The sequence below is a fragment of the Saimiri boliviensis genome, chromosome 14, assembly GCF_048565385.1.
Source record: "Saimiri boliviensis isolate mSaiBol1 chromosome 14, mSaiBol1.pri, whole genome shotgun sequence".
Taxonomy (NCBI): domain Eukaryota; kingdom Metazoa; phylum Chordata; class Mammalia; order Primates; family Cebidae; genus Saimiri; species Saimiri boliviensis.
In genome coordinates, this window is record NC_133462.1 from 7,853,159 (window position 1) to 7,876,589 (window position 23,431).

At 53.9% G+C, this 23,431-nt stretch overlaps 1 protein-coding gene across 7 annotated transcripts in view; it reads right to left on the bottom strand.

Moving 5' to 3' along the window:
- The window catches only part of MYH14 (myosin heavy chain 14), a 108,096-nt gene that overhangs the window by 25,210 nt on the left and 59,455 nt on the right, over window positions 1-23,431 (bottom strand). For all 7 annotated transcript variants that reach the window (XM_039466433.2, XM_039466428.2, XM_039466427.2 and 4 more), the window contains 14 exons: window positions 22,850-22,919; window positions 21,797-21,957; window positions 19,869-19,977; window positions 18,378-18,509; window positions 17,669-17,875; window positions 15,589-15,726; window positions 15,183-15,306; window positions 14,116-14,287; window positions 9,520-9,732; window positions 8,847-8,991; window positions 7,314-7,520; window positions 5,496-5,600; window positions 5,255-5,407; window positions 3,832-4,080 (listed from right to left, as the gene is read on the bottom strand). In XM_039466433.2, coding sequence (XP_039322367.2) covers window positions 3,832-4,080; window positions 5,255-5,407; window positions 5,496-5,600; window positions 7,314-7,520; window positions 8,847-8,991; window positions 9,520-9,732; window positions 14,116-14,287; window positions 15,183-15,306; window positions 15,589-15,726; window positions 17,669-17,875; window positions 18,378-18,509; window positions 19,869-19,977; window positions 21,797-21,957; window positions 22,850-22,919 — 2,185 coding nt within the window. The remainder of the gene's footprint in view (window positions 1-3,831; window positions 4,081-5,254; window positions 5,408-5,495; window positions 5,601-7,313; window positions 7,521-8,846; window positions 8,992-9,519; window positions 9,733-14,115; window positions 14,288-15,182; window positions 15,307-15,588; window positions 15,727-17,668; window positions 17,876-18,377; window positions 18,510-19,868; window positions 19,978-21,796; window positions 21,958-22,849; window positions 22,920-23,431) is intronic.

A 23,431-nucleotide genomic window follows, 5' to 3' on the forward strand; every position in this document is an offset into this window, starting at 1 on the left:
GCCTCCTGAGTAGCTGGGATTACAGGCACGCGCCACCATGCTCAGCTAATTTTTTGCACCATTAGTAGAGACGGGGTTTCACCATGTTGACCAGGATGGTCTTGATCTCTTGACCTCGTGATCCACCCGCCTCGGCCTCCCAAAGTGCTGGGATTACAGGCTTGAGCCACCGCGCCCGGCCCCTAACTCTACATTCTTAACAGAAGAAAGGGTATTTCTTCCTCTTAAGAGTGGCAGCAGAAAAACCTATATATATATATATATATATATATAAAAAACCTATATATACATATATATATATACACATATATATATATATATGTATATATATATATATACACATTTTTTTTTAATGAACTTCAATCTTTACTGTTTTTTAAGACACAGTAATTGGTAAACAAATTTATAAGACATGCAAAGAAGAAAAGAGAACAGGACTCATGGTTAAAAGAAAAATCAGTCCATACAAACAGACTCACAGATGACCCACATATTAGAATGCACAAACAAGGACTTCGTGGTAAGTTGCAGAACGAGATGGATATAATGGATGAAGGAGCAGAGTTATTTCGGGAGGGATTTGAAACTGTAAAACAGAACCATATAGAAATGCCAGAACTGAGCAATAAAATATCTGAAATAGAAAAGTCATTGGAGAAAATTAGTCGCAGACTGGACATACCAGAAGAATCAGTAAACTTGAAAACAAGTCAACAGAAATTATCCAAACAGAGCAAAGAAAGAAAGAAGATTGTGACAAAAATTAATGGAAATTTAACAACCTGAAAAAAGTACCAAGCGGTCATATACAAATGCATTTGGAGTCCCAGAAGGTAAAGAAAGAGTAAAGAAAGAAGTAAAACTGCCTTTGTTCATAGAAAAAAATGATCTATGCAGAAAATCCAACGAAATACATAAAAACTCTATTAGTACTATTAAGCTTAGCCAAGATTGTAGGATATAAGATCAACATACAAAAATCTATTGGGTTTCTACATACTAGCAATCAAAAATGGAAATGAAAGCAACATCACTGAAAATAGCTTAGAAATACAGAAATACACATGAAATGCTTAGAAATACTGCTGGCAAGAGATATGAAAGATGTACACGGATAGCTAAAAAACGTTTCTGAGGTACTTCAGTGGACGTATATATCACGTTCCTCGGTGAGAAAACTCAAAATTGTTATGATGTCAGTTCTTCCCAAACAGATGTATAGATTCAATACAGTTCCAGATCAGAAGGCTTTTTGTTTTGGGGTAGAAATTCACAACTGGGCCGGGCGCGGTGGCTCACGCCTGTAATCCCAGCACTTTGGGAGGCCGAGGCGGGTGGATCACAAGGTCAAGAGATCGAGACCATCCTGGTCAACATGGTGAAACCCCGTCTCTACTAAAAATACAAAACATTAGCTGGGCATGGTGGTGCGTGCCTGTAATCCCAGCTACTCAGGAGGCTGAGGCAGGAGAATTGCCTGAGCCCGGGAGGCGGAGGTTGCGGTGAGCCGAGATCGCGCCATTGCACTCCAGCCTGGGCAACAAGAGCGAAACTCCGTCTCAAGAAAAAAAATAAATAAATAAATAAAATAAAATAAAATAAAATATTTTGCGTAAAATAAGCCCATCCCAAAAGAGATTTATGTGAAAATAATTTATATAAAATTCTAGAAGATGCAAAAGATTAATAAAGCCTCAGTGACCTGGGGAACAGTATTATAATCAAATTTTATGTATTTGGACTCCAAGAAGAAGGGGAAAGAGAAAGAGTGGGAGATAAAACAATTTGAAGAAATAATGGCTGAAATTTTCCACATTTGATAAAACAAAACACATCAACCCATAGCTACAGGAAGCACAAAAAATCTAAAGCAGGATAAATACAGAACAGCACAGCTGGGCATATCACAGTCACACTGCTAAAAACCAAACGTGAAGAGAGAGAAATCAGCTAGAAAGTCGGCTAGAAAGACATACCGCACCACCTACAGGGAAACAACAATTTAAATGACGCTGACTTTCCATCTGAAACACTGCAGGCCAGAGACAAGGGGATGGCATCTTTAAAGTACTAAAGAAATGAAACTGTTGAACTCGAATTCTTTATCCATGAAAATATCCTCCAAAACTGAAGGCAAAATGACACCCCCACCTGCATTTTTCCTTTTCTTTTTTTCTTTTTTTTTTTTTTTTTTTGAGATAGGGTCTCTCTCTGTCACCAGGCTAGAATGCAGTGGTGTGATCTCAGCTCACTGCAACCTCTGCCTTTTGGGTTCAAGTGGACTCTCAAGTGCCTCTGCCTCCCCAGTCACTGGGATTACAGGCGTGCACCACAACACCCAGGTAATTTCTGTATTTTTCAGTATAAAAGGGGTTTCACCATGTCGGCCAGGCTGCTCTCAAATTCCTGATCTCAAGTGATCCTCCTGCCTCAGCCTCCCAAAGTTCTGGGATTACAGGCACGAGTCACCGTGCCCAGGCTCACACTGTGTTTTCTTTTTTTTTTGAGACGGAGTTTCGCTCTTGTTACCCAGGCCGGAGTACAATGGCGCGATCTTGGCTCACCGCAACCTCCGCCTCCTGGGTTCAGGCAATTCTCCTGCCTCAGCCTCCTGAGTAGCTGGGATTACAGGCACGTGCCACCATGCCCAGCTAGTTTTTTGTATTTTTTTTTTTTTTAGTAGAGACGGGGTTTCACCATGTTGACCAGGATGGTCTCAATCTCTTGACCTTGTGATCCACCCGCCTCGGCCTCCCAAAGTGCTGGGATTACAGGCTTGAGCCACTGCGCCCGGCTGACTCACACTGTGTTTTCTAAATTAGTAAAATGAGGCATAGAGAGAATGAGCGATTTGCCTAGGCCACACAGCCAGAAAGAGGCCAAGGTGGGATTCAAACCCTCAGGATTGCTGGATCTTAACTGTCTAAGGTTTTGTGATTTTTATTTCATCCACAGGCTGTCAGATGCTTGGTATTATTCCATCTTCTAGATGGGTGAACTGAAGCTGAGATGGAAAAAGCAACTTGCCTGAGTTACCCAGTGAATCAGCAGGGGAAGTGAGATGAGTTACTCCATTTAATTCTCATAAGCAATCTCTGGGGTACTGAAGGTATTTGTATATTTCATCATCCAAAAACTAGAGGAGCTTTTAAAGTAAAAGTATCAGCCAGGCACGGTGGCTCACGCCTGTAATTCCAGTACCTTGGGAGGCCGAGGCGGGCGGATTACGAGGTCAAGAGTTCAAGACCAGCCTGACCAACATGGTGAAACACCGTTTCTACTAAAAATACAAAAATTAGATGGGCGTGGTGGCGCACACCTGTAATTCCAGCTACTTGGGAGGCTAAGGCAGGAGAATCGCTTGAACCCAGGAGGCAGAGGTTGCAGTGAGCCAAGATTACGTTATTTTACTCCAGCCTGGGTGACAGAGCAGGACTCCATCTCAAAAAAAAAAAAAAAAAAAAAAAAAAAGGACCAAGTGCTGTGGCTCACACCTGTAATCCTAGCACTTTGGGAGGCTGAGGTGGGTGGATCACCTGAGGTCGGGAGTTCAAGACCAGCCTGGCCATCATGGTGAAACCTCAACTTAAAAAAAAAAAAAAAGAAAGAAAGAAAGAAAAAAAAGTAAAAGTGGGTGCTACAAGGAATTACGCATGAATCAGGACAGATGGATGTCCTATTCGACAGAGGCCCAGACTGAAGAAGGGTCCTGATCCCAGTCCACTACAACTGCCTAGGTGAGCCGTCACAGCACAGATTCCGGTTCCTCACGACCACGGGAAGCACAGACGGACTCGCTGGCTCCGCAGCTGGGTGAACCGAGGTGCCCACCTGGTCAAACTTGCGCTGCTTCTTCTCCAGGGTGCTCACGAGTTGCCGCTGCTGCTCCAGGTCCACGGTGGCGTCGTCCAGCTCCTGCTGCAGCCGGCGGCGGCCCCGCTCCAGCCGATCCACCGTCTCTGTCTTTTCTGCCAGGCGCTGGGTCAGGGCCTCGGCCTCGCGGGCTGCCCGGCGACGGGCCTCCTCCCCCGCCTCCAGGGCTCCTGCCTCCTCCTCCTGGCGCCGCCGCCACTCTGAGAGCTGAGGGGAGGAGAGAGAGGGTGGTTGGTGGTCAGGGCCGCGAGTGACCCAGGGGTGAGCTGGTGGCGCTCCATTTCCAGGGTGAAGAGACTGCGGTCTGAAGAGGAAAAGGGGTCACTCTGCTGGGCAGTGCTGCCTCTGAGCGGTGTGAGGTTGTGAGTGCCATGAGCCCTAGTTCTTCCAAGGGATTCAAATTACTCCCTCCAAGGATGCAGAGATAAATGAGACCTGGAATCTTTCCTGGAGAACCCCTTGTCTGCTGCTGGTGATACAGTGTCACAGCCAGAGTGACAGAGGTTCAGATAGAAGTATGGGAGCTATGGAAGTCCACAGGAAGAGCTCAGAATCTGTTTGGAACATTCAAGAGAGACTTCCTGAAGGAGGAGCATTTGAGGTGGGTCTTCAAGTACGCATAGGAGTTTGCCAGTTGAAGGATATCTGCAGGCATGTCCCATCACTCATTCATTCAACAGGCATTTCTGAAAGCCTACAATATATCAGGCTCTATACTGGGCTGTGCTACAGACTTGAATCTAACTCTTACGGGATTCGAGTTTGAAGGGGCTCTTAGTCTGGTGGGGAGACTCCTGGGCAGAGACAGTCCCAGCCCAAGGTGACTGGAGTTGGGACAGAGGAGAAAGAGAAGGGTCAGGAAACTTCCCGCCGGGGAGCCTAATGCTAAGTCTGGGAAAATAACAGGGTTTTTTTCAAATGAAATAGGAAGGTAGAGACAGAGATGAATATAGCTAAAGATAGAGGATGGATCAGAGACGGCAGGGCCTCAAACACCCAACTGAGAGGCATGGACTTCGTCCAGGGGTACTGGGGAGGCATGGGAGAGCCGTGAGCAGGCGAGGGGAAGGGTCGGCTCTGGTTGTAGAAAGAAGCTTCTGGAGCTGTGCAGGGGAGGAGCTATGATGGAGGACCGAGGTGGGGCAGGACCGCAGCTGAGCCGGGGCTGAGCTGAAGCTGGGGCAAGGGATGAGGCTGAGAGTCGGGGCGGGAGGGCCCGGGCTGGGCACGGGCTGTCGGGGGTGAGGGGATCAGAGATGAGAAAGGCACCATGGCCCGGCCTGCGAGAAGGTGGGCAGTGTGGCCGTCCCTGAGCTGGGGAACCCAGGAGGAGCCGCGTGGGGGCCGTGCCGCCCGGAGGGTCTTGCGTGGGGCTGCTCACCTGGGCCTGGGCGGTCTGCAGCTCACGGCCCGCCCGCTCCCTGGCGGCTGCCTCCTCCTCCAGCTGCTCCCGAAGCCCGGCTGCCTCGGCCTCCATGGCTCGCACCCGGGACCCCAAGGCCAATTTCGCCCTGGTCTCCTCCTGCAGCAGCTCCTGTAAATGGAGGGGGCGGCGACGTCAGGTGTGGTCCGGAGGACAGGGAGGGGAGGGTGACACTGGAGCTGGAGGGCAGGCGGGTCACCTGGGCGTCGTGCAGCTGGGCGTCCATGCTGCTCAGCTCCTTGCTAAGCCGGATGGCTTTGGACTCAGCCTCGTTCAGCGCCCCAGACACATTCTCCAGTTCAGCCTGCGGGGTAGGAGAGGGGAATGAAGCCCTCCAATCTCGGCTTCCACCCAGCGACCCCGTCTGCCTCAAATCCCCACCACACTGGCAGGAATGCAAAATGGTACGGCCGCCGTGGGAAACAGTCCGGCAGCTCCTCAGACGCTGAGACACAGGGTCTCCACGTGACTTAGCAATTCCACTCCTAGGTGTAGACCTAAGAGAAATGAAGGCTGGGTCTCTGCAGAAACTTGTACGGGAATGTTTACAGCGGCATGACTTATAACCACCGAGAGGTGGGGACAGCCCTAATGTTCATCACAGTACGTGAATGGATAAACAAACCTGGAATATCCATACAACAGACATTATTCAGCAATAGAAACGTATGTGGATCTATTGCATGGTGGGTTTTTTGTTTTGTGTTTTTTTTTTTTTTTTTTTTTTTTGAGACAAAGTTTCACTCTTGTTGTCTAGGCTGGAGTGCAATGGAGCGACCTTGGCTCCCTGTAACTTCTGCCTCCTGGGTTCAAACAATTCTCCTGCCTCAGCCTCCCGAGTAGCTGGGATTACAGATGCGCACCATCACACCTAGGTAATTTTGTATTTTTAGTAAAGACGGGGTTTCATCATGTTGGTCAGGCTGGTCTTGAACTCCTGACCTCAGGTGATCCACCCACCTCAGCCGCCCAAAGTGCTGGGATTACAGGTGTGAGCCACCGCGCCCAGCAGTGTTTTAAACATTAAAAAATAAAAAGGAATGATGCCACAAGCTGTACCATACATGAACTGCAAACCGTATGTTAAGCGAAAGAAGGCAGCCACAAAGGGCACCCACACAGAGTAGGATTCCATTCACACAAGATCTCCAGAATGGGAAATCCGTAGAGATCAGTGGTTCCCTGGGTCGGGTGGGAAGAAGCGAGGGGTGATAGCTAAAGGGTTTAGGGATAATGAAAATGGTCCAGAATTAGATTATGGTGATGGCTGTACAGCTTTGTGCATATACTAAAATGCACCCAATTGTATACCGTAAATGAGCGAACCAGTATTATTATTTGAGACTGAATTTCGCTCTTGTTGTCCAGGCTGGAGTGCAGTGGCACAATCTCAGCTCACTGCAACCTCTGCCTCTTGGGTTCAAGTGATTCTCCTGCCTCAGCCTCCCAACTAGTTGGGAGTACAGGCATGCGCCACCATGACCAGCTAATTTTGTATTTTCTTTTTTTTTTTTTTTTTTTTTCAGTCGAAACAGGGTTTCTTCATGTTGGCCAGGCTGGTCTCGAACTCCCGACCTCAAAAGATCCAACCGCCTCAGCCTCCCAAAGTGCTGAGTATTATTATTATTTTGAGATAGGATCTCACTTTGCTGCCCAGGCTGGAGTGCAGTGGCACAATCATAGCTCGCTGTAGGCTCGACCTCCTCCCAGGTTCATGGGATCCTCCTGCATCAGTGCCCTGAGGAGCTGGGACTGCACACCAACATACCTGGCTAATTTTGACATTCTTTCTAAAGATGGGGTCTCACTATGTTGCCCAGGCTGGTCTCGAACTCCTGAGGTCAAGCAATCCTCCTACCTTGGCCTCCCGAAGTGCTAGAATTACAGACGCAAGCCACCGTGCCGTCTCGCGCATGAAACGAGATAACAGGCTTGATATGGACCAATCAGAACAGAGAGGGCAGGCATGTCACCAAGGTCACATAGCAGAAACCCCCGCCCTGGCCATCCCACTCACCTGGGCCCGCTGCAGCTTCTCGGCAGTCTCCGCTCGTGCCCTCTCCCCGTCACCAGCGCGGCCCTGCACCTCCTGCAGCTGTGACTCCAGGCGGCGCCTCCGCTGCTCACCCTCCTGACGCGCAGTCTGCAGGCTGCTCAGCTCCACCCGCAGCTCGGACACCTCGGCCTCCAGGGCCAGCCGAGTCTTCTCCCATGCGCCTTTGCCCTAGTGTGGGAAGGAGATGACCACAGGTCTACAAGGCCTTTCCTGGACCAGGCCAGGCACACTCCCCTCTAAGGGCATTTGCGCGGGCTGTTCCCTCTGCCTGGAACACACTTCTCTCAATGCCCAGATCGCTCAACCCTCACTCCTTCTTTTTTTTTTTTTTTTTGAGACACTGTCTCACTCTTGTTGCCCAGGCTGGGGTGCAATGGTGCAATGTCGGCTCACTGCAACCTCCACCTCCTGGGTTCAAGTGATTCTCCTGCCTCAGCCTTCCAAGAAGCCGGAATTACAGGCACCTGTACCATGCCTGGCTAATTTTTTTCTCTTTTTAGTAGAAACGGGGTTTTGCCATGTTGGCCAGGCTGGTCTCGAACTCTTGACCTTTGGGCATCTCCTTGGCCTCCCAATGTGCTGGGATTATATGCGTGAGCCACTGTGCCTGGCCCAGGTTGGTTGGTTGGTTGGTTTTGTTTTTTGAGACAGAGTCTCGCTCTGTTGCCCAGGCTGGAGTGCAGTGGTACAATCTCAGCTCACTGCAATCTCTGCTTCTTGGATTCAAGTGATTCTCCTGCCTCAGCCTCCTGAGTAGCTGGGACTATAGGAGTGTGCCACCACGCATGGTTAGTTTTTGTATTTTTTTTTTTTTTTCAGACGGAGTTTCGCTCTTGTTGCCCAGGCTGGAGTGCGGTGGCGTGATCTCGGCTCACCGCAACCTCCACCTCCTGGGTTCAAGTGATTCTCCTGCCTGGGCCTCCTGGGTAGCTGGGATTACAGGCAGGTGCCACCATGCCCAGCTAATTTTGTATTTTTACTAGAGACGGGGTTTTGCCATGTTGGTCAGGCTGGTCTCAAACTCCCGACCTCAGGTGATCCGCCTGCCTCAGCCTCCCAAAGTGCTGGGATTACAGGCATGAGCCACCGCACCCGGCTTCTCCCTCAGGTTTTTACCCTGACGTCACCTTCTCACAGAATACCTCCACGGCCTCTCTACTGAAAATCTCACCCATTTCCTGTTCCTACGGCCCCATAGCACTTATCACCCCGACGCAGACTGAAGGCGTTTATACTGTTTGCTCTCCGGCTCTCCCACTAGAAGGAAAGCCCCACGAGGGAAGGCAGTGCTGGGTGCTGGGTGCTGGGTTCGTGGCTGGGTCCCCAGCACAGCTCCTGGAAGACAGTCCACCCTGCGTTAAGGCTTGCTGAATGAAAGATGGACGTGAATGCGTGCGGAAAGAAACCCAGGGAGGTGAGCCGGCCTAGAACCAGCCAGCAGTACCTCCGCCAACCCCACGGGGCCCCCTGCCCCGTCCCCTGACCCCAACCCACCCTCCGGGCCTGCTCCAGCTGCTCCGCCAGCTCCCCCAGGGCCTGGCCGTGGCGCTGTCTCAGCTCCTGCACCGCCGCCTCGTGGATGCGAGTCTCCTCCTCCAGGGCCTTCTTCAGCTCCGTCACCTCCTGTTCCCTCTTGGACCTTTATTGAGGGGAGGGAGGGGGGAAGAGAATTTTAGAACACAGGAAGGCAGGGGCTTTGGGAGAGCCGGTTGGGCCTCCTTTTCATGTTTCCTAAAGAAATGAGGGCCTCACACTACGCTCCCCAAGAGATTTGGGTGGTGATGCTGTGGAAGGAGTGTGGTTTTAAGGGGAAACTCCTATTCACCCTTCAAAACCCTTATCCAAAAGCCCCTTCCTCAGGAAAGTCTTCTGGGACTTTCCATAGACTTGGTTTAGGGGTCTTCACTTACCACCCACAATGCCCTGTGTTACTCCACGAAAGCATCCCTTGTTCTGGATCGAGACTGTCTTTGCTTCGATCCGCCTCCCCTGAGACTGGCAGTTCCCAAGAACAACACTTGGGTCTGACCCATCTCTGTCCCCAGCCCGACCCAGGCCAGACCTAGAGCTGGTGGTTCATGAGCGACTGTTCGACGACGAAGCCTCTGTATAGAGAGAGACGTCGCGCCTGACCCCCGGCCCCCGCCCCGCGCGTCCCAGGCCTCACCGGAGCTCCTGCTGCGCGTTGGTGGAGCCCAGCGTGTCCTCCAGCTCGCCCCGCAGCGCCTCCAGCTCCTCGCCCAGGTCGCGGCGCTGCTTCTCTGCCTTGGCCCTGGCCACGCGCTCGGCCTCCACGTCCTCCTGGGCCTCGGCCAGGGCCGCCTGCACCTCACGCAGGGATTTTAGCAGCTGGGCCCGGGCCCCACCCTCGTCTTCTGCCCTGGGGGTGACAAGAACCGTGGAGCTGGTACAGGGGCAGGTAAGGGCGAGACAACGATTTCCGGGGACAGACGGGCTGGGTGTGGGCTTTAGGGGTGGCCAGTCCTGGGTTCGAATCCTATCCTGCCATTGGGCACTTGACTCCGGGACTAACTTGATTTTTTTGAGGCAGGGTGTCACTCTGTTGCCCAGGCTGGAGTGCAGTGCTGCAGTCACAGCTCACTGCAGCCTCAAATTCCTGGGCTCAAGTGATCCTCCCGCCACGGCTTCCCATCTAGCCGGGACCACGGGCGCAGCCCACAAAGCCTCGCTAATCTTTTTTTCTTTTTTGAGACGGCGTCTCGCTCTGTCGCCCAGGCTGCAGTTCAGTGGCACGATCTCAGCTCACGGCAACCTCCACCTCCCAGGTTCAAGCGATTCTCCTGCCTCAGCCTCCTGAGTAGCTGGGATTGCAGGCATGCGCCACCATTCCTGGTTAATTTTTGTATTTTTAGTACAGACAGGGTTTCACCATGTTGGTCAGGCTGGTCTTGAACCTCTGACCTCAGGTGATCCACCCACTTCGGCCTCCCAAAGTGCTGGGATTACAGGAGTGAGCCACTTGGCCCAGCCTGACTCATTTCGAGTCTCAGTTTTTTCTTTTTTTTTTTCTTTTTTTTTTTTTTTGAGACGGAGTTTCGCTCTTGTTACCCAGGCTGGAGTGCAATGGCGCGATCTCGGCTCACCGCAACCTCCACCTCCTGGGTTCAGGCAATTCTCCTGCCTCAGCCTCCTGAGTAGCTGGGATTACAGGCACGTGCCACCATGCCCAGCTAATTTTTTGTATTTTTAGTAGAGATGGGGTTTCACCATGTTGGCCAGGATGGTCTCGATCTCTTGACCTCATGATCCACCCGCCTCGGCCTCCCAAAGTGCTGGGATTACAGGCTTGAGCCACCGCGCCCGGCGAGTCTCAGTTTTCTTAGCAGTAAAGTGGGAATGACACACACAGGAGTTGTCGGAGACACTTAGTAAGTTGCTGCCACAAGCCAGTCCTTGACGTGTATCACCTCATTTAATGCTCCTGCCAAATGAGGAAACTGAGGCACAGCGCAGAGAAAGCACTCGCTGAGGTCACCCGGCCCGGGAGTGGCTGGGTTGGCCCGGAGTCCCTCCTTATAACCCTGATGGGGATGTGGCTTCCTGTCCCTTCATGTGGTGTCATTGCAAAGAGAAGCTGGATCCAGGGGCAGCGGCTGGGAACTGGGGGTTAATGGCTCAGGGAGCCACACAGGCCTGGCTTCATATCCTCTCCTGGCCCCCCGAAAGGGACTTAACCTCTCTGAAGGGCAGGGTCCTGGTCTGTGGGAGGACATGGCAATGAACACTCCCCTTCACCAGGGTTGCTGGGGAGATGGTGACAAAAATAACTGAAGCACAAAAGGCCACATGTTGTATGAAATATCTAGAATAGGCAAATTCTATTTAGGCAGAAAGTGGATCAGAGGCTGCTGGGTCGGGGAGAAGGAGGGGTGGGGAGTGGCTGCCTTTTTTTTTTTTTTTTTTTTTTTTTGAGACAGGATCTCATTCTGTCACCTAGACCAGAGTGCAGTGGCATAACCATAGCTCACTGCAGCCCCAACTTCTCAGTTTCAAATGATCCTCCAACCTCAGCCCTCTAAGTAGCAGGGACTACAGGCACATGCCACCATGCCTGGCTAAGTTTTTAAATTTTTGGTAGAGACAGGGTCTCACTATATTGCCCAGGCTGGTCTTGAATTCCTGGGTTCAGGCAACCCTCCTGCCTCTTCCTCTCGGAATGCTGGATTACGGGATGAGTCCCTGCGCCTGGCCACGATTGCTTAATACGTACAGGGTTTCCTTCTGGGGTGATAAAAATGTTCTAGAGGCCGGCGCAGTGGCTCATGCCAGTAATCCCAGCACTTTGGGAGGCTGAGGCGGGCAGATCACTTGAGGTCAGGAGTTCGAGACCAGCCTGACCAAAAAAGCAAAACCCTGTCTCTACTAAAAATACAAAAATTAGTCACGTGTGGTGGTGGGCACCTGTAGTCCCAGCTACTCAGGAGGCTGAGGAAAGAGAATCGCTTGAACCCGGAAGCGGAGGATGTAGTGAGCCAAGATCACGCCACCGTACTCCACCCTGGGAGACAGAGCAAGACTCCATCTAAAAAAAAAAAAACAAGAAAATGTTCTCGACCTAGACGTGATGGTTACACAGCATTGTGAGGGTGCAAAATCCACTGAATTGTACATTTAAAAAATGATTACTTTGATATGAATTTCACCTCAGTAAAAAAGAAAAAAACTAACAAGAGTAATAAAAGTCGTAACAGAAACATCCAGCATTCACCGAGGGCTTCGAGCATGCCAAGCACCTGAGGAGCACCGTCTTCTTTAACCCTCACACTAAGCCTAGGAGTAGCATCTACAATTCCCCCATTGTATAGATTAAAACACTGAGGCTAGGGAGCTGTGTCACCTGGGGGAGGTCACATGATTAGAAAGAGGGGAAGCCAGGATTTGAACCCAGAAGTCAGACTCGAAGATGTGTGTTCACGGCCGGGCGTGGTGGCTCGCGCCTATAATCCAAGCACTTTGGGAGGCCGAGGCAAGTGGATCACCTGAGGTCAGGAGTTTGAGACCAGCCAGGGTGAAATCGCGTCTCTACTAAAAACACAAAAATTAGCTGGGCATGCTGGCGGGTGCCTGTAATCCCAGCTACTTGGGAGGCTGAGGCACGAGAATCACTTGAACCCGGGAGGTAGAGGTTGTAGTCGCACCATTGCACTCCAGCCTGGACAACAAAGCAAGACTCCGTTTCAAAAAAAAAGATGTTTGTTCTTAAACACACACACACACACACACACACACACACGAACACACAATGTTCCATCAACTCTAAGATGCACAGCTTTTCACACGTTAACATCTCTGAAAGGGAGCTGTAGTTGTCATCAAGGGCGTCTGAGACTGCAGGAAGCACGTGCATTAACAAGCACGTGGGATACTCAGCGCCACGTGTGGCCTAGAGCAGAAGCTCAATTACTGTGAAGGAGGGTAAGTATAATTATCAAGATTCCTAACAGCCAGGCCACTTGTCAAATCTCGGCTGATTCTGGGCTGTTTGGTGTGGGGAGGCCAAGCAGGGGGAGAGGGAGAAATAGCATTTTTTTTTTTTTTTTTTTTTTTTTTTTTTTTTTTTTTTTTTTGAGACGGAGTTTCGCTCTTGTTACCCAGGCTGGAGTGCAATGGCGCGATCTCGGCTCACCGCAACCTCCGCCTCCTGGGTTCAGGCAATTCTCCTGCCTCAGCCTCCTGAGTAGCTGGGATTACAGGCACGCACCACCATGCCCAGCTAATTTTTTGTATTTTTAGTAGAGACGGGGTTTCACCATGTTGACCAGGTTGGTCTCGATCTCTCGACCTCGTGATCCACCCGTCTCGGCCTCCCAAAGTGCTGGGATTACAGGCTTGAGCCACCGCGCCCGGCATTTTTTTTTTTTTTAAGACACAGTCTTGCTCTGTTGGCCAAGCTGGAGTGCAGCAGTGTGAACTTGGCTCACTGCAACCTCTGCCTCCCGGGTTCAAGCGATTCTCCTGCCTCAGCCTCCTGAGTAGCTTGGATTACTGCGCATGCCTCCGCATCCAGCTAATTTTTGTATTTTTAGTAGAGGCAGGGTTTCGTCACGTTGGCCAGGCTGGTCTCGAACTCCTGACCTTAAGTGATCCGCCTGCCGTGGCCCCCAGCAAAGTGCTGGGATTATAGGTGTTAACCACCTCCCCTGGCCTAGAAATAGCATTTTCTTTTTTTTTTTTTTTCTTTTTTTTTTTGAGACGGAGTTTCGCTCTTGTTACCCAGGCTGGAGTGCAATGGCGCCATCTCGGCTCACCGCAACCTCCGCCTCCTGGGTTCAGGCAATTCTCCTGCCTCAGCCTCCTGAGTAGCTGGGATTACAGGCACGCGCCACCATGCCCAGCTAATGTTTTGTATTTTTAGTAGAGATGGGGTTTCACCATGTTGACCAGGATGGTCTCGATCTCTTGACCTCGTGATTCACCCGTCTCGGCCTCCCAAAGTGCTGGGATTACAGGCGTGAGCCACCGCGCCCGGCAGAAATAGCATTTTCTTGTTCCCATTGTGCATTGAGTGTTCTGCAAGTCACCAGACACACAGTCTTGTTTCACTTTTCCCTTAACCTAGTGGGCCTGGAACTCCTGCTGTCTTTATTTGACAGAAGCGGACACTAAGGCTCAGAGGGGACGCAGCTTGTCTGTGGCTGGTGAGTGGCTCCACCGGGGTTCAGGAGCATCTGACTTCGGCACCCCACGCTGGCCGGCCGTGCAGCCGTGCTGCTCGCCCCACCAAGCCCGCCCCACCCTGCACCTGGCCAGGGCAGCCTGCAGCTCCTCTTCCTTGCGGCCCAGCTGTGACCGCAGATCCTCTGCCCGCTGCTGCTGCTCCGCCATCTGCTCCTGCAGCTCCGAGCTCTCCCCGTCCAGCCTCCGCTTCAGCTTCTCCAGCTCCTGGCGACTCTTCTCCTCCTTCCGGAGGCGGTCTGGAGGCAGGGGCGGGGGCCGTGCATGAGGGCTCCAGGCCTGCGCACCCAGCAGCTCCCACAGAGACCGCCGACCCCCAGCCGCATATAAGGCTAAGCTTAGCACCTCCCTTAACACTTTCTCCTCCTCCCACCTTCCCCATCTTTCTCAGGGACTCTCCCACGATGTCGTCCTAGACCATGGGCCAGACACTGACCTCTCCTCATCCCCACTGACAGCCCATGCCTCTTCCCTCTGATTCTCTCCGCCCTGCGTCCGCAGCCCTGCCTCCTCCCTCTGACTCTCTCCGCCCTGCGTCCGCAGCCCTGCCTCCTCCCTCTGACTCTCTCCGCCCTGCGTCCGCAGCCCTGCCTCCTCCCTCTGACTCTCTCCGCCCTGCGTCCGCAGCCCTGCCTCCTCCCTCTGACTCTCTCCGCCCTGCGTCCGCAGCCCTGCCTCCTCCCTCTGACTCTCCGCCCTGCGTCCGCAGCCCTGCCTCCTCCCTCTGACTCTCTCCGCCCTGCGTCCGCAGCCCTGCCTCCTCCCTCTGACTCTCTCCGCCCTGCGTCCACAGCCCTGCCGCCTCCCTGTGCCCCTTCCCTTCTGTTTCTGATTCTAAGTCGACAGCAAAGGACAGGGAGACAAAAAGGTGTCCGAGACAGACAGACGGTGGGGCGGTGAGAGGGAAAGCCAGCAGGGCGGCTCAGGACACCAAGCAGGGAAAGCGAGTTGGACTTAGAGATGCATAAGGAACTCAAGGGCCGGGAGGACACGCAATCCGCCCTGCGCCTTCTTTCCTGTCCCATTTAGCAGACACAGCCTCGGAGGCCCCGTGGCACATGGGGCTTCTGTGACGCCTCCCATCAGAACACACGCAGACCCCTCCGGCTCCCCACGGGCTGGGCGGGAGCTCACCCTCCATGTCTGCGATCGTGGCCTCGTATTTGAGCCGCAGCTTATTGAGGCTCTTGACCTTCTCCTCCTCCTCCGCGGCCTGGGATGAGAACTCGGCCAGGCGATCTTCCAGCAGCTTCCGCTCCTGAGGGGTGGGGGGCGGTCAGGAGCTGGGCCAGGAGCAGCCCCCACCCGACCTGCAGCTTGTGATGTTGCTCTCCTGTTTCTGCTCCTCTTCACCCTTCTCTGACCTTCCTCTCCCACCCTCTCCCTCTTCTTCCCATTCCCTGGGGTCTACAGACCCCTCCCACCCCGACCAGTGCACACCCGTGAACTGCAACGTGGTAACACCACGGCTTGAAGCTCGCCGTTCATTAACCCACCAGTGCATCCGCTCCCCGTTCCCAGCTGCCCTCAGGCCCCCAACCTTGCTCAGCTTCGAGTTCTGGTCTTCCAGCAGCAGCAGGTCCTCTTCAAATTTCTTCATCTTTGCCTCTGTCGTCACCTTCTCCAGCTGCAGCTTCTGCCGCGCCCCCTCCTCTGCCTCAAGGTGGGCCTCTAGCTCCTGCAGCGGGGAGGCAGGAGGGGTGAGGATACTCCGGGAAGCGACAGAGTGCATGGGGAAGGATGGGGGCGGGGAAGTTCCACGAAGGATCAAACCCTTACTGGCTTTGCCATTTCTTTTTTCTTTCTTTCTTTTTTTTTTTTTTTTTTTTTTTTGAGACGGAGTCTTGCTCTGTCGCCAGGCTGAAGTGCAGGGACGCAATCTCGGCTCACTGCAACCTCTGCCTCCTGGGTTCGAGCGATTCTTCCACCTCAGCCTCATGAGTAGCTGGGGCCAGAGGCACATGCCACCACGCCCGGCTAATTTTTGTATTTTTAGTAGAGACGGGGTTTCACCATGTTGGCCAGGTTGGTCTCGATCTCTTGACCTGGTGATCCGCCCACCTCGGCCTCCCAAAGTGCTGGGATTACAGGCGTGAGCCACCCTGCCCGGCCTGGCTTTGCCATTTCAATTATTAGCTCAACAAGCATTTACTGAGTGCCTAGTGTATGCCAGGCACCGTTCTAGGTGCTAAGGACAGGTAAATGTGCCTATGCTTCTGCAGTGAGAGATGACCGCGCCACTGCACTAAAGTCTGGGTGACAGCGAGCTCTCACCTCTGAAAAAAAGGAACACCTATCCCTGTGCAGCAGAGGTGGCAGTGAGCCGAGATTGTGCCACTGCACTCCAGCTGGGCAACACAGGGAGACTCCATCACACACACACAAAATTCGCTGGGCATGGTGGCACATCCCTGTAATCCCAGATCCTACTGGAGAGGATGAGGGCAGAGAACCGCTTGAGCCTGGGAGATGGAGGTTGCAGTGAGTCAAGACGGCACCGCTGCCCGCCAGCCTGGGTGACAGAGCGAGACTTTGTCTCAAAAAACCAAAAAAAACACGACAGAGCTCTTGAAATGTGGCTGACGTGGACTGATGAACTGAATTTTCTGTTTTATTTTTCCTTACTTTAAATTTAAAACGAGACACCCAATCACCAAAAAGCTTTTAAGCATGTTTAGAACAACTTGGGTATGTGAATCTGGTTTCTATAAACTGTGGAAATTATAAAACAGGGGCCGGGCGCGGTGGCTCAAGCCTGTAATCCCAGCACTTTGGGAGGCCGAGGCGGGTGGATCACGAGGTCGAGAGATCGAGACCATCCTGGTCAACATGGTGAAACCCCGTCTCTACTAAAAATACAAAAAATTAGCTGGGCATGGTGGCGCGTGCCTGTAATCCCAGCTACTTAGAAGGCTGAGGCAGGAGAATTGCCTGAACCCAGGAGGCGGAGGTTGCGGTGAGCCGAGATCGCGCCATTGCACTCCAGCCTGGGTAACAAGAGCGAAACTCCGTCTCAAAAAAAAAAAAAAAAAAAAAAAAAAAAAGAAAGAAAAAAAAGAAATTATAAAACAGAAATACAGATCAAGTATTTCTGACGAAAATTTAGCACCTGAATTGAGATGTGCTGTAGTGTAAAATACACACTGGATTTTGAAAGGGAACCATGAGGGCAGCCTGCCCATGAATGAAACCAGGAGATGGAGAGAGGGGGAGTACTGAGGACATTGCCTGAATGCCTGGATCCAGCTATGCCTGAAGCTGAGGACATCACTTGGACACCTGGATCCAGCCATGCCTGAAGCTGAAGCTATCACTTGGATGGCTGGATCCAGCTATGCCTGAAACTGAGGATATCACTTGGATGCCTGGATCCAGCCATGCCTGAGGCTGAGAAAATCGCTCCGACACCTGGATCCAGCCATGCCTGAATCCGGCCGTATGTGAATTTCACACATTCTAGGGTCTCCTGTTATCTGAATTTTAAAAAATGTATTCTTTTTGTAAATTCACCTAGAACTGAATTTTCTACATGGCCCAAAGACACATGGTTTGGAGAAGCAAAGGTGGGGGTGGACAGAGGGGTCTGGAGGGTGGCCTGCTGGGCACGCAGGGGGCCAGACCTGTATGTGCTGCTGCAGCCTCCGCTTCTCGGTTTGCAGCTGGCGGCTGCACTCCTCCTCCTCGCCCACGCGCGCCTCCAGCTCTGACACCACCAGCTCCAGCTCCTGCTTCCGAGCCGCCAGCCTCCCGCGCGTCTCCTCGGCCTCTGCACACAGTTCTGCCTCTGCTCGCAACTGCTCTGCCAGGCGGGTGCGCTCCTCTTCCAGCTGGGGAGTGGGTGGGAGGCTAGTGCTCACCAGGCAGTGCTCCCAGGGCGACCCGCAGCGGAGCAGCCAACTCAACAGCCCCAAACACCGCCCGGCCTCAGTACACCTTAGTCTGCTCCCATCCTCCCGCCAGCCAGCCAGAAGCCCCGCCCCTCAAACCTGGCTCCACCCATGGGATACAGCCCCACCCCAAGACACGCCCCCACGCTCTAGCCACGCCCCTCACACCTGGCTCCACCCACGGGACACAGCCCCACCCCAAGACACGCCCCCACGCTCTAGCCCCGCCCCTCACACCTGGCTCCACCCATGGGACACAGCCCCACCCCAAGACACGCCCCCACGCTCTAGCCCCGCCCCCACACCTAGCTCCACCCATGGGACACAGCCCCACCCCAAGACACGCCCCCATGCGCTAGCCCCGCCCCGCACACATGGCTCCACCCATGGGACACAGCCCCACCCCAAGACACGCCCACACGCTCTAGCCCCGCCCCCTCACCTCCGCCATGCGGCTCCGGAGCTCCCCTACTTCGCGGAGGCTCTGCTGCTGCAGCTCCTGCGCTTTCTGCAGCTCCTGGGCCCGGGCCTGCAGCACGTCATCCTGCCGCGTCACCTGCAGCAGTGGCTTCACCTAGGTGGAGGGGAAATGGGGCGGCATGGGTGACTTCCTAGGTGGCAGGCCATCTGACCCAGGGGCTAAGACCTCACACTCTTAGTGGAGTCCGAGTTCATGGGTTCAGATCCCATCTCCTCCACCTACTAGCCGTGTGTCCCCGCCTTGGCGACAGTCCCTGGTCACAGGCCTGGAACAGTGACAGGTACAGGCAAGCACCACTAAATACACTATTGATCTATCTAATCTATCTGGCTAAAGGATCCCTCCACACCCAAGAGACACTGGACTGTGGCCGCTGCTATATTCTGTGGAACAGTGTTTCCTTCCTTCCTTTTTTTTTAATGGAGTCCCACTCTGTTGCCCAGGCTGGAATGCTGCAGGGGTGCGAGGTTGCTCACTGCAACCTGGATTCAAGTGATTCTTGGGCCTCAGTCTCCTGAGTAACTGGGATTACATGCGTGTGCCACCATGCTCGGCTAATTTTTGTGTTTTCAGGAGAGAGCGTTTCGCTGTGCTGGCTGGGCTGGTCTCGAACTCCCAGCCTCAAGTAATCTGGCCACCTCAGCCTCCCAAAGCATTGGGATATAGGCATGAGCCACCGCGCCCGGCCAGGCCAGTGTTTCTTAAGCCTGTTACTCCAAGCTCCTTAGTGAGAGGTGTGCTTTACGTGGCGTGATTCAGGCTGCAGTGAAACAAAAGGTTTACAACACCTCATCCCCCTTGCTAAGTGAGGCTCGCTCTGAGAATTTCTGTTCTGTCCTTTTCTACTTCATTCTACATAACTCTACTTGACTCTTTCCCACTCCACCCCATTTTTTTTATTTTTATTTTTATTTTTTTTTAATTTTTTTATTTTTATTTTTTTTTGAGACGGAGTTTCGCTCTTGTTACCCAGGCTGGAGTGCAATGGCGCGATCTCGGCTCACCGCAACCTCCGCCTCCTGGGTTCAGGCAATTCTCCTGCCTCAGCCTCCTGAGTAGCTGGGATTACAGGCACGCGCCACCACGCCTGGGGCTGCCCAAACCCCGCACATTCCTAAGGGAGGTCTGGCCCTTGATGGGTTCCTGGGAGGTCACCTCTAAGTCCTTGGAATGTCCCGTCCGATAAGACTGTCTGTGTTATTGGAGGTGGGTGGGGGGTGCCTGGATCCAGACCTCATTATCTTGTATCTTTGATCCATGTTGGTTCAAGTCAGATTTTTCCTGTCACCTGCTAACTAAAGAATCCTAGCTAGCAAAGGCTGGGCCGACTGGCCCCATTACACTGATGCAGACAACTGAGGCCCACATGGAGGAAGTCACGTGTGGAGCAGACCAAGCCCCGAGGGCCCTGTCCTCTGCCTGCTGGGACCACCTCCCCCCAGCCGCCCTCACCTTGGTAAAGAGCCGCCACCACTGCCAGTGTCTCAGTTTGAGGTAGGCCGCGCAGTTCCGCTGCATCACCCTCAGGGCGCTCTGCTGCTGCTGGCGCTTCTGGAAGGCCCTGGGGGGGGAGGCGGAGGGGCAGAGTGGGGGCTCGGCTCCTGTAGGCGCCGTCCCCTTAGCAAGACAGCCAAGCTCCCTTCTTTTCATTTCTTCTTTTTGAGGCAGAGTCTCGCTCTGTCGCCCAGGCTGGAGTGCAGTGGCACGATCTCAGCTCACCGCAGCCTCCGCCTCCCTGGTTCAAGCGATTCTCCTGCCTCAGCCTCCCGAGTAGCTGCGACTACAGGTGCGTGTCATAACAATCTCGGCTAATTCTGGGATTTTTTAGTAGAGATGGGGTTTCGCCATGTGGGCCAGGCTGCTCTCGAACGCCTGACCTCAAGGTGCTGGGATTACAGGTGTCAGCCACTGTGCCTAACCAAGCCAAGCTCCTTTCACGTAGTCAGCCATCATAAAATGCCCACTGTGTGCAGGCGCTGTTATTATTTTTAGATCTCACTGTGTTCTGGTTGCTCGTCCCCTTTCCCCCAACTCTCTCTTTGCTGTCCCACAGCCCCAGCCTCCCTTGCCTGGACCCTCTGTCTAGCCTCCTTCTCCAGCCTCTCCTATCAGAGGATCTGACCCGCCTCTCCCTGCTCACAGCCCTCCGTGGCTCCCTAGCTCCTCTGGACGAGGCCCCACTCAGCGTGGTGTTTGCGGGCAGCATCCTTTCCTGCCACGATATTCTTTGAGCCAAATTTTTTTTTTTTTTTTTTTTTTTTTGAGACAGAGTCTCACTCTGTCGCCCAGGCTGGAAAGCAGTGGCATGATTTTGGTTCGCTGCAAACTCCGCCTCCCGGGTTAAGCCATTCCCCTGCCTCAGCCTCCTGAGTAGCTGCGATTAAGGCTAAGTTTTGTATCTTTTGTGGAGATGGGGTTTCACCATGTTGACTAGGCTGGTCTCGAACTCCTGACCTCAAGTGATCCGCCCAACTCGGCTTCCCAATGCGCTGTGATTACAGGCGTGAGCCAGCATGCCCGGCCTCTCTGGGCCATTTCTAAGGAGGAAGGAGACTCTCCCGCAAACTCCCTCATTCCCGAAGCATGCCAGGCCTTTGCACATGCTCGCTCCGCCCTCAGCACCTTTCCCGCTTTCCTTCATCCACCCGGTTGTCCGGTGTGGCCTGGGGAGCCGTGGCCTGCAGCATGGGGAGCCGTGGCCTGCAGCATGGGGAGCCGTGGCCTGCAGCAGGGCCTCCTGGCTGCACCTCTATGGCCCCCATCAAAGCAGGTCTTGGCTGGGCGTGGTGGCTCACGCCTGTCGTCCCAGCACTTTGGGAGGCCAAGGCGGGTGGATCACCCAAGGTTAGGAGTTCAAGACCAGCCTGACCCAACATGGTGAAACCCCATCTCTGCTAAAAATACAAAAATTCGCCGGGCGTGGTGGCGAGTGCCTGTAATCCCAGGTACCCGGGAGGCTGAGGCAGGAGAACGGCTTCAACCCAAGAGGCAGAGGTTGCAGTGAGCTGAAATTTCACCACTGAACTCTAGCCTGAGCAACAGAGCAAGACTCTGTCTCAAAATAAATAAATAAGCAGGAGAGCAGACAGCTTGACCCGGATTGCCCTGGGCTGTCTCTGGAAGTCCTGCACCCTGGGAAACCCGTCCCAGGCCCACTAGGACAGCCGGTCACCCGATGGCCGAGTCTAGCCTCTGTGTTGCAGTCTTACTCTCCACAGGGCCTGCCCAACCAAGAAGCCTGGGCACCCGGCGGCTCCACCCGCCTGCTCGTCAGCCCTGCACCCATCCCAGAGGCCCTGATGCCTAGAGCTGTGTGGCCACCCCTCCCTGACCCAGCCTCGGCCAAAGGGACCCCGGGAGAAGCGTAGCCCCCACCCCACCTGCGAGCCAGGTATCCCCGGGCAGCTGCCTGGAAGGACACGATGATGTCGGTGACCTTCAGATCTCGCTCCTCTTCCAGCTGGGCCAGGACCCCAGCCCGGAAGAAGATCTTGCTCTGTCCCACGCGATAGAGGTTGGGGTCCAGTTCCAGTGCCTGGATCTGTGAGGGGTGGGAGAGGGGTGATGATGGAGAGGAGAGTAATGGAGGGGGTGATGGGGAAGGGGAAGTGATGGGGGGTAACGGGGGGGTGGTGATGAGGGAGAGTGGTGGGAAGGGGTGGTGATTGGGGAGAGGGGGTGATGGGGGAGGGGAGTTATGGGGGAGGGGAGTTATGGGGGAGGGGTAATGTGGAGGGGTGATGGGGGAGGGGAGTGATGAGGGGTAATGGGGGGTGGTGATGAGGGAGAGTGGTGGGAAGGGGTGGTGATTGGGGAGAGGGGGTGATGGGGGAGGGGAGAGATGGGGGAGGGGAGTGATGGGGAAGGGAGAGATGGGGGAGGGGAGTGATGGGGAGGGGAGTGATGGGAAGGGGAGTGATGGGAAGGGGAGTGATGGGGAGGGGAGCGATGGGGAGGGGAGTGATGAGGGGTAATGGGGGGTGGTGATGAGGGAGAGTGGTGGGAAGGGGTGGTGATTGGGGAGAGGGGGTGATGGGGGAGGGGAGTTATGGGGGAGGGGTAATGTGGAGGGGGTGATGGGGGAGGGGAGTGATGAGGGGTAATGGGGGGTGGTGATGAGGGAGAGTGGTGGGAAGGGGTGGTGATTGGGGAGAGGGGGTGATGGGGCAGGGGAGTGATGGGGAGGGAGTGATGGGGGAGGGGAGTGATGGGGAGGGGTGGTGGGGGAGGGGAGTGATAGGGAGGGGTGATGGGGAGGGATGGTTGGGGAGGGGAGTGGTGTGGGAGGGTGGTGATGGATGATGGGGAAGCGGGGGTAGGTAGTGGGGGTTATAGGGAGAGGTAATGAGGAGGGACAATGAAGCGGAGACCCTAGCCCCCACTCCCCCACGACCTGGGCTCCTGCACACACACACCAGGCTCTGCCCACCCACCATCTTTTCGCAGGCCTGCTTCCCGTCCATGAAGCCCTTGGGGATGGCGTTGGGCGTCAGGATCTCGTACCTGCAAGAAGCAGGGAGGGTGGGGAGGAGAGTTACGGGACACTCCCACCTTGTGCCTGCTGCGGTCCAGGCACGGGGCTCAGAGTGACACGCAGCAGAACAGCGGTAACCATGACAAGGACAGTCACAAAACTCATCATGCCACCAACAAGGACAGTCGCAGACGATCCACCGCTTCAGTGTTTTGTTTTGTTTTGAGTGACATGACTTTGCCTCACTGCAACCTCTGCCTCCCGGGTTCAAGCCATTCTCCTGCCTCAGCCTCCTGAGCAGCTGGGATTACAGGAGTGTGCACCACCACGCCCGGCTCATTTTTGTATTTTTAGTACAGGTTTCACCCTGTCGGTCAGGGTGGTCTCAAACTCCCGACCTGAAGTGATCCACCTGCCTCGGCCTCCCAAAGTGCTGGGATTACAGGCGTGAGCCACCGCGCCCGGCCAATATTTTGGATGTATTGGCTTTAGTAAAATACCTTGTAAAATTAATTTCATCTTTTTTTCACTTTGAAAAGTG